This window comes from Melopsittacus undulatus, chromosome 20 (assembly GCF_012275295.1).
Source record: "Melopsittacus undulatus isolate bMelUnd1 chromosome 20, bMelUnd1.mat.Z, whole genome shotgun sequence".
In the NCBI taxonomy this organism is placed as follows: domain Eukaryota; kingdom Metazoa; phylum Chordata; class Aves; order Psittaciformes; family Psittaculidae; genus Melopsittacus; species Melopsittacus undulatus.
In genome coordinates, this window is record NC_047546.1 from 1,757,008 (window position 1) to 1,769,458 (window position 12,451).

At 58.4% G+C, this 12,451-nt stretch overlaps 1 protein-coding gene across 1 annotated transcript in view; it reads left to right on the forward strand.

Moving 5' to 3' along the window:
- DENND4B (DENN domain containing 4B) overlaps window positions 1-12,451 on the forward strand; it is a 28,544-nt gene that overhangs the window by 217 nt on the left and 15,876 nt on the right. The window contains exons 2-12 of the mRNA XM_034071333.1: window positions 2,131-2,407; window positions 3,774-4,023; window positions 4,554-4,623; window positions 5,176-5,345; window positions 5,916-6,157; window positions 8,217-8,283; window positions 9,156-9,214; window positions 9,741-9,885; window positions 10,351-10,526; window positions 11,011-11,111; window positions 11,507-11,782. Coding sequence (XP_033927224.1) covers window positions 2,139-2,407; window positions 3,774-4,023; window positions 4,554-4,623; window positions 5,176-5,345; window positions 5,916-6,157; window positions 8,217-8,283; window positions 9,156-9,214; window positions 9,741-9,885; window positions 10,351-10,526; window positions 11,011-11,111; window positions 11,507-11,782 — 1,825 coding nt within the window. The 5' untranslated portion in view covers window positions 2,131-2,138. The remainder of the gene's footprint in view (window positions 1-2,130; window positions 2,408-3,773; window positions 4,024-4,553; window positions 4,624-5,175; window positions 5,346-5,915; window positions 6,158-8,216; window positions 8,284-9,155; window positions 9,215-9,740; window positions 9,886-10,350; window positions 10,527-11,010; window positions 11,112-11,506; window positions 11,783-12,451) is intronic.

Consider the following 12,451-nt stretch of genomic DNA (forward strand, 5'->3'; position numbering starts at 1 on the left):
TAGCGGGTGTGGGGCTGGGGCTGCCCCATAGAGGGTGTGGGGCTGGGGCTGCCCCATAGCGGGTGTGGGGCTGGGGCTGCCTCATAGCGGGTGTGGGGCTGAGGCTGCCCCATAGCGGGTGTGGGGTTGGAGCTGCCCCATAGCGGGTGTGGGGCTGGGGCTGCCCCATAGCGGGTGTGGGGTTGGGGCTGCCCCATAGTGTGTGGGGTTGGAGCTGCCCCATAGCGGGGGTGGGGCTGAGGCTGCCCCATAGCGGGTGTGGGGCTGGGGCTGCCCCATAGCGGGTGTGGGGCTGGGGCTGGGGCTGCTCCATAGCGGGTGTGGGGCAGGGTCGTGCCGTGGGGGGGATGTGGGGTTGGGGGGTGCAGGGGTTGGGGGGCGGGGCCCGTTCCTCTTCCCCCCCCCCCCGTGGCTGCCCCATAGCGGGGGGGGCCCTGCTGCTTCCTTCCCCTTTCCAGCCCCGGGGGGGGAGGGGCAGCGCTGGGCCCGGGGGGGGGGTGGGTCCTGGAGCCGTTCCCGTTCCCTTATCCCATTCCCAGTGTTCCCAGTGTCCTGATTCCCGGTATTCCCATTGGTGTTCCTGTTATTCCCATTCCCACTGTTACCACTTGTATTCCTGTTGTTATCCCCATTATTCCCATTCCCATTGTATTCCCACCGTTATTCCCACCGTTGTCCCCATTCCCGATGTTATTCCCATTATTCCTGCTGTTACTCCTGTTATCCCATTCATTATCCCCACCATTATTCCCGGTATTCCCTCCATTATCCTGATGCTGTTATCCCTGTTTTCCCCCGTTATTCCCTGTGTTCTGCTCACTGATATTCCCCATTATAATCATTATTCTCTCCGTTATCCATCGTTATCCCAATGTTATTCCCGGTACTATTCCCGGTGTTATCCCGGTGCTATCCACCCGTTATCCTGTTGTATTCCCAATGCGATTCCCGGTGTTAACCCCCCGTTATCCTGCTGTTATCCCGGTGTTATTCCCACCGCTATCCCTGTGTTATCCCGGTGTTATCCCCCCGTTATTCCCGGTGTATTCCCGGTGTATTCCCTGTGTTATTCCCGGTGTTATCCCCCCGTTATCCCGCTGTATCCCGTTGTTGTCTCTCCGCTGTATCCCGGTGTTATCCCGGTATGATCCCGGTGCCATCTCCGCTGTATTCCCGGTGTTATTCCCGCTGTTATCCCTATGTTATCCCGCTGTATTCCCGCTGTATCCCGTTGGTGTCACTCGGCTGTATTCCCGGTGTATTCCCGGTGTTATCCCCCCGTTATCCCGCTGTTATCCCTATGTATTCCCTATGTTATCCCGGTATATTCCCGGTGTATTCCCTATGTTATCCCGCTGTTATCCCGGTGCTATCCCACCGTTATCCTGCTGTATTCCCGGTGTTATCCCCCCGTTATCCCGGTATATTCCCAATGTTATCCCGCTGTATTCCCGGTGTTATCCCACTGTTATCCCTACGTATTCCCTATGTTATCCTGGTATATTCCCGGTGTATTCCCTATGTTATCCCTGTGTTATCCTATGTTATCCCGGTATATTCCCGCTGTATTCCTGGTGTTATCCCTATGTTATCCCTATGTATTCCCTATGTTATCCCAATGTTATCCCTATGTATTCCCAATGTTATCCCTATGTTATCCCGCTGTTATCCCTATGTATTCCCTACGTTATCCCTATGTATTCCCTATGTTATCCCGCTGTTATCCCTATGTATTCCCTACGTTATCCCTATGTATTCCCTATGTTATCCCGCTGTTATCCCTATGTTATCCCTGTGTTATCCCTATGTATTCCCAACGTTATCCCTATGTTATCCCTGTGTTATCCCTATGTTATCCCGGTATATTCCCGCTGTTATCCCTATGTTATCCCTATGTTATCCCTATGTATTCCCTATGTATTCCCTATGTTATCCCAATGTTATCCCGCTGTTATCCCAATGTTATCCCGCTGTTATCCCTATGTATTCCCAATGTTATCCCTATGTATTCCCTATGTTATCCCAATGTTATCCCTATGTTATCCCTATGTATTCCCACTGTTATCCCTATGTTATCCCAACGTTATCCCTATGTATTCCCACTGTTATCCCACTGTTATCCCGGTGCAGCCGGTACCATGTGCGCCGAACCCGCCCTGGTCGAGTACTTCGTTGTCGCGGGGCTGCCGCCGTCGGGGGCGGGGCCGGAGGAGGAGCCTCGGCCCAAGGAGCCAATCACGGACGTGGCGCTGATCGCGCGTGCGCAGGGGGAGGAGGCGCCGCTCGGGTACACGTGCATCGAGGCCACGCCCACCGGGACTCCCGCGGAGCTGAGCGCGGGACTGCGCGAGCGGCTCTGCCTCTGCTACCGGAGGGGGAGGGACCGAGCGCCGCTCGTGGAGCTGGGGTGAGACCCCAGTGAGACCTATAGGGACCCTATAGAGACACATAGAGACACATAGAGACACATAGGGACACATAGAGAGACATAGGGACACATAGGGACCTATAGAGACACATAGGGACCCGTAGGGACACATAGAGACCTATAGGGACACATAGAGACCTATAGGGACACATAGGGACCTATAGAGACCCCATAGAGCATCCCGTCCCACATAGAGTACCTATAGAGCTCCTCTTAGAGCCCCCATAGCCCCCCATAGAAACCCCATAGAACCCCCATACAACCCCCTTAGACCCCCATAGCCCCCCATAGACCCCCCATAGAACACCCATAGAGACCCAATAAACCCCCCATAGAGCCCCCATAGAACCCCCACACCCCCCCCCATACCCTCCCCCCCTGTGACCTCTGACCTCTCCCCCCCCCCCCCCCCCGCAGGGTCCACTACGAGGGCGCGGAGCCGCGCGCGGGTCACGTGCTCGTGCGCACCACCCCCTACAGCCGGGGGGCGGCGCTGGAGACACATAGAGACACATAGAGACCTATAGAGACCATAGAGACACATAGAGACCCATAGGGACCCATAGAGACCCATAGAGACACATAGAGACCCATAGAGACCTATAGAGACCATAGAGACACATAGAGACCATAGAGACACATAGAGACCCATAGAGACCTATAGAGACCATAGAGACACATAGAGACCCATAGGGACCCATAGAGACACATAGGGACCTATAGAGACCCCATAGAGCATCCCCTGTCCCACATAGAGTACCTATAGAGCTCCTCTTAGAGCCCCCATAGCCCCCCATAGAAACCCCATAGACCCCCATAGAACCCCCACACCCCCCCCATACCCTCCCCCCCTGTGACCTCTGACCTCTCCCCCCCCGCAGGGTCCACTACGAGGGGGCGGAGCCGCGCGCGGGTCACGTGCTCGTGCGCACCACCCCCTACAGCCGGGGGGCGGCGCTGGAGACACATAGAGACACATAGAGACCTATAGAGACCATAGAGACACATAGAGACCCATAGGGACCCATAGAGACCCATAGAGACACATAGAGACCCATAGAGACCTATAGAGACCATAGAGACACATAGAGACCATAGAGACACATAGAGACCCATAGAGACCTATAGAGACCATAGAGACACATAGAGACCCATAGGGACCCATAGAGACACATAGGGACCTATAGAGACCCCATAGAGCATCCCCTGTCCCACATAGAGTACCTATAGAGCTCCTCTTAGAGCCCCCATAGCCCCCCATAGAAACCCCATAGACCCCCATAGAACCCCCACACCCCCCCCATACCCTCCCCCCCTGTGACCTCTGACCTCTCCCCCCCCGCAGGGTCCACTACGAGGGGGCGGAGCCGCGCGCGGGTCACGTGCTCGTGCGCACCACCCCCTACAGCCGGGGGGCGGCGCTGCGCGGGGGGGGCGCGGGGGCCCCGCGCGCGTTCCTGAGCTTCCGGCGCGCGCGCGCCCCCGCGGGGCCGGCGCTGCTCGGGGTCAGTGACCTCTGCCTCGTGGCGCCCGCGCGCGGCGAGAGCGCGCCCCATGCGTACTGCAGGGAGGGGCGGAGCCTCAGCGCCGGGCCCGTGAGTGGGGGGGGGGCGGGACCCATAGATATGGGGTGGGGGGTATGGGGGTATCAGCAGCCAGACCCATAGATATGGGGTGGGGGCTATGGGGGTATCAGCATCCGGACCCATAGCAATGGGGTGGGGGATATAGGGGTGTCATCAGCATCTGGACACATAGCAGTGTGGTGGGGGCTTTGGGGGCATCTGCTTCTGGACCCATAGCAATGGGGTGGGGGCTATGGGGGTATCATCAACAGCGGGACCCATAACGGGGGGGTGGGGGCATCAGGATCCAGCCCTATAGCGGTGGGGTGGGGGGGGGGGATCAGCATCCAGACCCATAGCGGGGGATGGGGGCTATGGGGGAAGCCAAACCTGGACCCATAGCGACGGGGTGGGGGCATCAGCAGCATCCGGCCCCATAGCAGGGGGGTGGGGGCCTATGGGGTCATCATCAGCATCTGGCCCATAGTGCTGCCATGGGTGCCTATGGGGTCCCCATGAGCACTCAGCCCCACAGTGACCCCCATCTCTCTCCCCTGCAGTGGGGCCCTGCCCTATACCTGTGCTACAAGCTCTCCATGGCCAGCGCCAACACCTTGGTCTATGAAGCAGGTAGGAGCTGAGCCCATCCCTGTATCCATGGATGGGATAACGGGAGCAGGGAGCTCATCCCGGTGTCCGTGTGTTAGTGCCCGGGATCCCAATGTCCATCCCTGTATCCATGTGTGTTGGTGCCCTGGATCAGGATGCGCATCCCTGTATCCGTGTGTGTGTTGGTACCTTGGATCCCAACACCCATCCCTGTATCCCTGTGTGTTGATCCCCTGCATCTCGATAACCATCCCTGTATCCGTGTGTTGGTACCCTGGATCCCGATGCCCATCCCTGTGTCCATGTGTGTTGATCCCCTGCATCCCAACGCCCATCTCTGTATCCCTGTGTGTGTTGGTACCTTGGATCCCAATGCCCATCCCCATATCCCTGTATCCCTGTATCCCAGTATCCCCATATCCCTGTATCCCTGTCTGTTGGTGATGCCCATCCCTGTGTCCCTGTGCGTGTTGGTACCTTGGATCCCAATGCCCATCCCTATATCCCCATATCCCTGTATCCCTGTGTGTTGGTGATGCCCATCCCTGTATCCCTGTATCCCTGTTCCCTCAGCGCTGCTCAGCCGCTATCCCGCCGAGGACACGGCCTCGTTTCCGCTGCCGGCCTCAGTTCCCGTCTTCTGCCTCCCCATGGGGGCCACGGTCGAGAGTTGGCCCTCGGGGGCCCAGTTCCCATTGCCTCTGTTCACCCCCTTCGTGCTCACCGGGGCCTCCGGAGACAAGGCAGGACCTGGTTATGGGGTGTGGGGGGGGGGAGGGGATGCTCCGGGTGATCCCATCCTGATCCCATCTCGTTCCCATTCCCAATCCCATTCCTGATCCTGTTCCCGATCCAATCCCGTTCCCATTCCCAATCCCATCTCAATCCCATTCCTGTTCCCATTCCCGATCCCATTCCCAATCCCATTCCCAATCCCATTCCGTTCCCATTCCCGTTCCCAATCCCATTCCCGATCCCATTCCTGATCCCATTCCCAATCCCATTCCTGATCCCATCCCATTCCCATTCCCGATCCCATTCCCAATCCCATTCCTGATCCCATCTCGTTCTCATTCCCAATCCCATTCCGGACCCCATCCCAATCCCATTCCCGATCCCATTCCTGATCCCATCCCAATCCCATTCCCGATCCCATTCCCAATCCCATCCCGATCCCATTCCCAATCCCATTCCCAATCCCATTCCCGATCCCATCCCAATCCCATTCCCAATCCCATTCCTGATCCCATCTCGTTCCCATTCCCGATCCCATCCCCATCCCCATCCCCATCCCATCCCCATCCCCCCCCCAGGTCTACGGCGCCTCCCTCCAGTTCCACGAGTCGGTGTCTCCGGAGCGGCTGTCGGAGCGGCAGCTCCTGCGCCTGGGGCTGCTGAGCCTGGTTGAGCGGGTGCCGGTTCCCGGGCGCTCAGCCCACGGCCGCAGGAGCATCGCGCTCCTCTCCCGCTGGCCTTTCTTCCGCGTCTTCCGCTCCTTCCTCACCTTCCTCTATCGATATTCCATCTCTGGGCCACATGTGCTGCCCATCGAGGCGTGAGCTGGGGGGGCAATGGGAGGCAATGGGATGGGATGTGTCAATGGGATGTACTGGGATGCAGGGGGATGGGATGGGATGCAGGGGATACAGGGGGATGCAGGGGGATGCAGTGGGAGGCAATGGGATGCACTGGGATACAATGGGATGCAGTGGGAGGCAATGGGATGCACTGGGATACAATGGGATGCAGTGGGATGTACTGGGATGTACTGGGATGCACTGGGATGCAATGGGATACAATGGGATGCACTGGGATGTACTGGGATGCAGTGGGATGCAATGGGATGCAGGGGGATGCAGTGGGATGCACTGGGATGCACTGGGATGCACTGGGATACAATGGGATGCAGTGGGATGCACTGGGATGCACTGGGATGCACTGGGATACAATGGGATGCAGTGGGATGCAATGGGATGTACTGGGATGCAGTGGGATGTACTGGGATGCACTGGGATGCAATGGGATGCAGTGGGATGTACTGGGATGCAATGGGATACAATGGGATGCAGTGGGATGCAATGGGATGTACTGGGAGGCAATGGGATGCACTGGGATGCAGTGGGATGCAGTGGGATGTACTGGGATGCAGTGGGATGTGCTGGGATGCACTGGGATGCAATGGGATACAATGGGATGCACTGGGATACAATGGGATGCAGTGGGATGCACTGGGATGTACTGGGATGCACTGGGATACAATGGGATGCAGTGGGATGCAATGGGATGTACTGGGATGCAGTGGGATGCAATGGGATGCAATGGGATACAATGGGATGCACTGGGATGTACTGGGATGCACTGGGATGCAGGGGGATGCAGTGGGATGCACTGGGATGCAGGGGGATGCAGTGGGATGCAATGGGATGCACTGGGGGGCAATGGGATGCACTGGGATGCAGTGGGATGCAGGGGATGTGGTGGGATGAAGGTGGATGCAATGGGATGCAGGGGGATGTGATGGGATGGGGGGGGATACAGGGGGATGGGATGGGATTGGATGTGTCAATGGGATGTAATGGGATGCAAGGGGATGCGATGGGATGCAGGGGATGCGATGCATCAATGGAATGCAATAGGATGCAGAGGGATGCGGGGGGATGTGATGGGATGTAGTGGGATGGGATGCAGTGTGTCAATGGGATGCAGTGGGATGCAGGGGGATGCAGTGGGATGCAGTGGGATGCAATGGGATGCAGGGGGATGTGATGGGATGCAGGGGGATGCAGTGGGATGCACTGGGATGCAGGGGGATGCAGTGGGATGCAATGGGATGCACTGGGATGCAGTGGGATGCACTGAGATGCAATGGAATACACTGGGATGCACTGGGATGTACTGGGACGCACTGGGATGCGCTGGGATGCACTGGGATGCACTGGGATGCATTGGGATGCAATGGGATGCACTGGGATGCAATGGGATGCAATGGGATGCACTGGGATGCAGTGGGATGCAGTGGGATGCAGGGGATGTGGTGGGATGAAGGTGGGTGCAATGGGATGCAGGGGGATGTGATGGGATGGGGGGGGATACAGGGGGGTGCGATGGGATTGGATGTGTCAATGGGATGTAATGGGATGCAAGGGGATGCGATGGGATGCAGGGGATGCAATGCATCAATGGAATGCAATAGGATGCAGAGGGATGCGGGGGGATGTGATGGGATGTAGTGGGATGGGATGCAGTGTGTCAATGGGATGCAGGGGGATGCAGGGGATGTGGTGGGATGAAGGTGGATGCAATGGGATGCAGGGGGATGTGATGGGATGCAGGGGGTGCAGGGGGATGCAATGGGATGCAATGGGATGCACTGGGATACAATGGGATGCAGTGGGATGCAATGGGTTGTACTGGGATGCAGTGGGATGCAATGGGATGCGCTGGGATGCGCTGGGATGCGCTGGGATGCAGTGGGATACAATGGGATGCACTGGGATGTACTGGGATGCACTGGGATGCGCTGGGATGCGCTGGGATGCACTGGGATGCACTGGGATGCACTGGGATGCAGTGGGGCCATGGGTACCCCCCACCGATGCTGCCGCTGTCCTCAGGCACATCTCCCACTTCATGCACAACGTCCCCTTCCCATCACCGCAGCGGCCGCGCATCCTGGTGCAGGTGAGGCTGACCCCATATGTGTGTGTGACCCCCATATGTGTGACCCCCATATGTGAGACCCCCATATGTGTGACCCCCATGTCTGTGTGTGACCCCCATATGTGAGACCCCCATATGTGTGACCCCCATATGTGTGACCCCCATATGTGAGACCCCCATATGTGTGACCCCCCATATGTGTGACCCCCATATGTGTGACCCCCATATGTGAGACCCCCCATATGTGTGACCCCCATATGTGAGACCCCCATATGTGTGACCCCCATGTCTGTGTGTGACCCCCATATGTGAGACCCCCATATGTGTGACCCCCATATGTGTGACCCCCATATGTGAGACCCCCATATGTGTGACCCCCATATGTGAGACCCCCATATGTGTGACCCCCATGTCTGTGTGTGACCCCCATATGTGAGGCCCCCCCCCCCCTGTGTGACCCCCATATGTGTGACCCCCATATGTGAGACCCCCCCCCCCGTGTGACCCCCATATGTGTGACCCCCATATGTGAGACCCCCCCCCCCTGTGTGACCCCCATATGTGTGACCCCCATATGTGAGACCCCCATATGTGTGACCCCCATATGTGTGACCCCCATATGTGAGACCCCCATATGTGTGACCCCCATGTCTGTGTGTGACCCCCATATCCATGTGTGCCCCCCATGCCTGTGTGACCCCCATATCTGTGTGTGCCCCCCATATGTGAGACCCCCATATGTGAGATCCCCATATGTGTGACCCCCATATCTGTGTGTGCCCCCCAAGGGCTGTATCCCCCCATATAGATGTGTTTCCCCCATATCTCTGTGTCCCCTTTATTCCTGCCCCCCATAACCCCCCAATGTCCCCCCCTTTCCCATCCCCCCACAGCTGTCCCCCTATGACAGTGTCCTGCTCTGCCGGCCGGTGTCATCCCCACTGCCGCTCAGGTGTGGATACAGGGATTGGGACTGGGAATGGGATTGGAGTTGGGACTGGGAATGGGACTGGGGTTGGGACTGGGGTTGGGACTGGGATTGGGACTGGGAATGGGACTGGGAATGGGACTGGAATCAGGACTGGAATCGGGACTGGGGTTGGGACTGGGAATGGGACTGGGAATGGGACTGGGGTTGGGACTGGGGTTGGGACTGGGATTGGGACTGGGAATGGGACTGGGATTGGGACTGGGAATGGGACTGGGGTTGGGACTGGGGTTGGGACTGGAATTGGGACCTGAATTGGGACAGGGATCGGCACTGGGATTGGGACTGGGGTTGGGACTGGAATTGGGACTGAGATTGGCACTGGGATGGGGACTGGGATTGGGATTGGGACTGGGACTGGGACTGGAATCGGGACTGGGATTGGGGCTGGGTTTGGCACTGGGATCAGCACCAGGACTGGCACTGGGATCAGGACTGGGACTGGGACTGGGACTGGGATGCTCTGGTGCCCACATCCCTGTGCCCACAGCGGCGCAAGCTTCCTGAGCCTGGTTCGCTGTGTGGGGCCGGACACGGCTCTGGTCCTGCTGGTGGCTGTGCTGACTGAGCACAAGGTCCTGATCCACAGCCTGAGGCCCCATAGGCTGACCAGTGTGGGGGAGGCACTGGTGGCGGTGAGACAATGGGGGGGGAATGGGGGAAATGGGGGAGAAATGGGGCAGAAATGGGGCAGAAAATGGCAAAAATGGGGCAGAAATGAGCAAGAATGGACAGAAATGGGCAAAAATGGGGGAAAATGGGGAAAAATAGAGAAAAATGGGGGAAAATTGGGAAGAAATGGGGGAGAAATGGGCAAAACTGTGCAGAAATGGGGGAAAATGGCAAAAATGGGGCAGAAATAGGCAAAAATGGGGAAGAATGGCAAGAATGGGCAGAAATGGGTGAAAATGGGTGGAAATGGGCAAAAAGGGGCTGAAATGGGCAAAACCAGGTTTAAACGGTAAAAATGTGTTAAAATAAGGAAGAAACAGGCAAAAGCTTGTTAGAAATGGGGAAAAGAGCTTAAAATATGGTAGAAATGGGGTAAATGGATCAGAAACAGGAAGAATGACTCTCCCCTGACCCCATGTCCCCCCCAGATGATCTTCCCCCTGCGCTGGCAGTGTCCCTACATCCCCCTGTGCCCCCTGCCCCTATGGGATGTGCTCAGTGCCCCAGTTCCCTTCATCGTGGGGCTGCACTCGAGTTACTTTGACCTCCATGAGCCTCCTCGAGACGTCGTCTGCGTGGACCTGGACACCAACACTGTGACCCCGTGAGCCCTCCCATGACCCCCCCATGACCCCCCCGTGACCCCCCCCGTGACCCCCCCCGTGACCCCCCCCGTGAGCCCCCCCGTGACCCCCCCGTGACCCCCCCCGTGAGCCCCCCCCCCCGTGAGCCCCCCCCCACATCCGATTCCCATTGGGATGAGGCTGGGATGAACATCCCATCCTTCCCCTGGATCCCCCCTATTCCCATTGGGATGGGGCCGGGATGTGCATCCCAACCTTCCCCCCCCCCCCCACCCCATTCCCATTGGGATGGCGCCGGGATGCACATCCCGACCTTCCACCCCCCCCCCCCAACCCATTCCCATCGGGATGGGGCCGGGATGTGCATCTGGACCTTATCCCCTCCGGACCCCCCCGTTCCCACTGAGATGGGGTCAGGATGCACATCCCGACCTTCCCGCCCCCCCAACCCATTCCCATTGGGATAGGGTCGGGATGCTCATCCCAACCCCCCCCGTATCCCAGGAGCCAGGAGCGGAAGCTGCTGCCCCCCCGAGCGCTGCCCCGAAGGCCTTGCAAGGTCCTACAGAGCAGCCTGCAGAGTGTGAGCCGGGAGCTGCAGGAGAGTGAGTGGGGGCATGGGGCACACAGGGCACATCGGTACCCCCATAACCCCTTTATACACACCCCATAACCCCTTTATAACCCCCCCATAACCCCTTTATACACCCCATAACCCCTTTATAACCCCTATAACCCCTTTATAAGCCCCATAAGCCCTTTATAACCCCCATAACCTGCCCATAACCCCTTTGTACCCCCCATAACCCCTTTATAACCCCCATAACCCCTTTATAACCCCCAAAACCCCTTTATAACCCCCATAACCCCTTTATAACCCCCATAAGCCCTTTATAACCCCCATAACCCCTTTATAATCCCCCCTAACCCCTTTATACACCCACCATCCCCCCCCTGTCCCCCCATAACCCTAACCCCCCATACCCCCTGTCCCCCTCAGTGTACCCAGCTCAGGAGGAGGACGCAGCTCAGGATGTGGATCTGGACCTGGCTCTGGTGCTGGGTGATGCCGGTACCGGTGGTACTGGTGGTACTGGTGTTACTGGTGTGACTGGTGACGCTGGGGGGCGCCGGGCGCAGCTGGAGCTGCAGGTTCAAGCTGCCTTCCTGCGGTTCATGGCCTGTGTCCTGCGCGGCTACCGCAGCTTCCTGAGGCCTGTGCAGCTGCAGAGCCCCCCGGGGGGCAGCGACACACACAACCTGTTCGACATGCAGGGTAGGGGGAGGGGGGGGATGGGGGGGGATGGGAATGGGGGGACATGGGGATGGGGGGGAACAGCCACTGGGGGTGGGCTGCCATAGGCACGGGATGGGTTTACCACCCTATATAGCCACGATTCCATAGCTCCCCATGGGTACCACATCCCCCATGGGTACCACAGCATCCCTGGGTCCCACATCCCCTATGGATACCCCATTCCACACAGGGTTCCTGCGGTCCCGGGAGCGCGGGCACCACATCCCTGGGTACTGCATCCATGGGTACCCCATCCCCCCTGGGTCCCACATCCCCCATGGGTACCACAGCATCCATGGGTACCACAGCATCCATGGGTACCCCATCACCCCCATGGGTACCACAGCATCCATGGGTACCACAGCATCCATGGGTACCCCATCACCCCCATGGGTACCACAGCATCCATGGGTACCCCATCACCCCCATGGGTACCACATCCCCCCTGGGTACCACAGCATCCATGGGTACTGCATCACCCGTGAGCCCTCATGGCCTTGTCTGGGGTTACCCCATGGGTACCCCATCCCTATGGATACCCCATTCCATGCAGGGTTCCTGCGGTCCCGGGAGCGTGGGTACCACAGCATCCCTGGGTACCGCATCCATGGGTACCCCATCACCCCCATGGGTACCACATCCCCCATG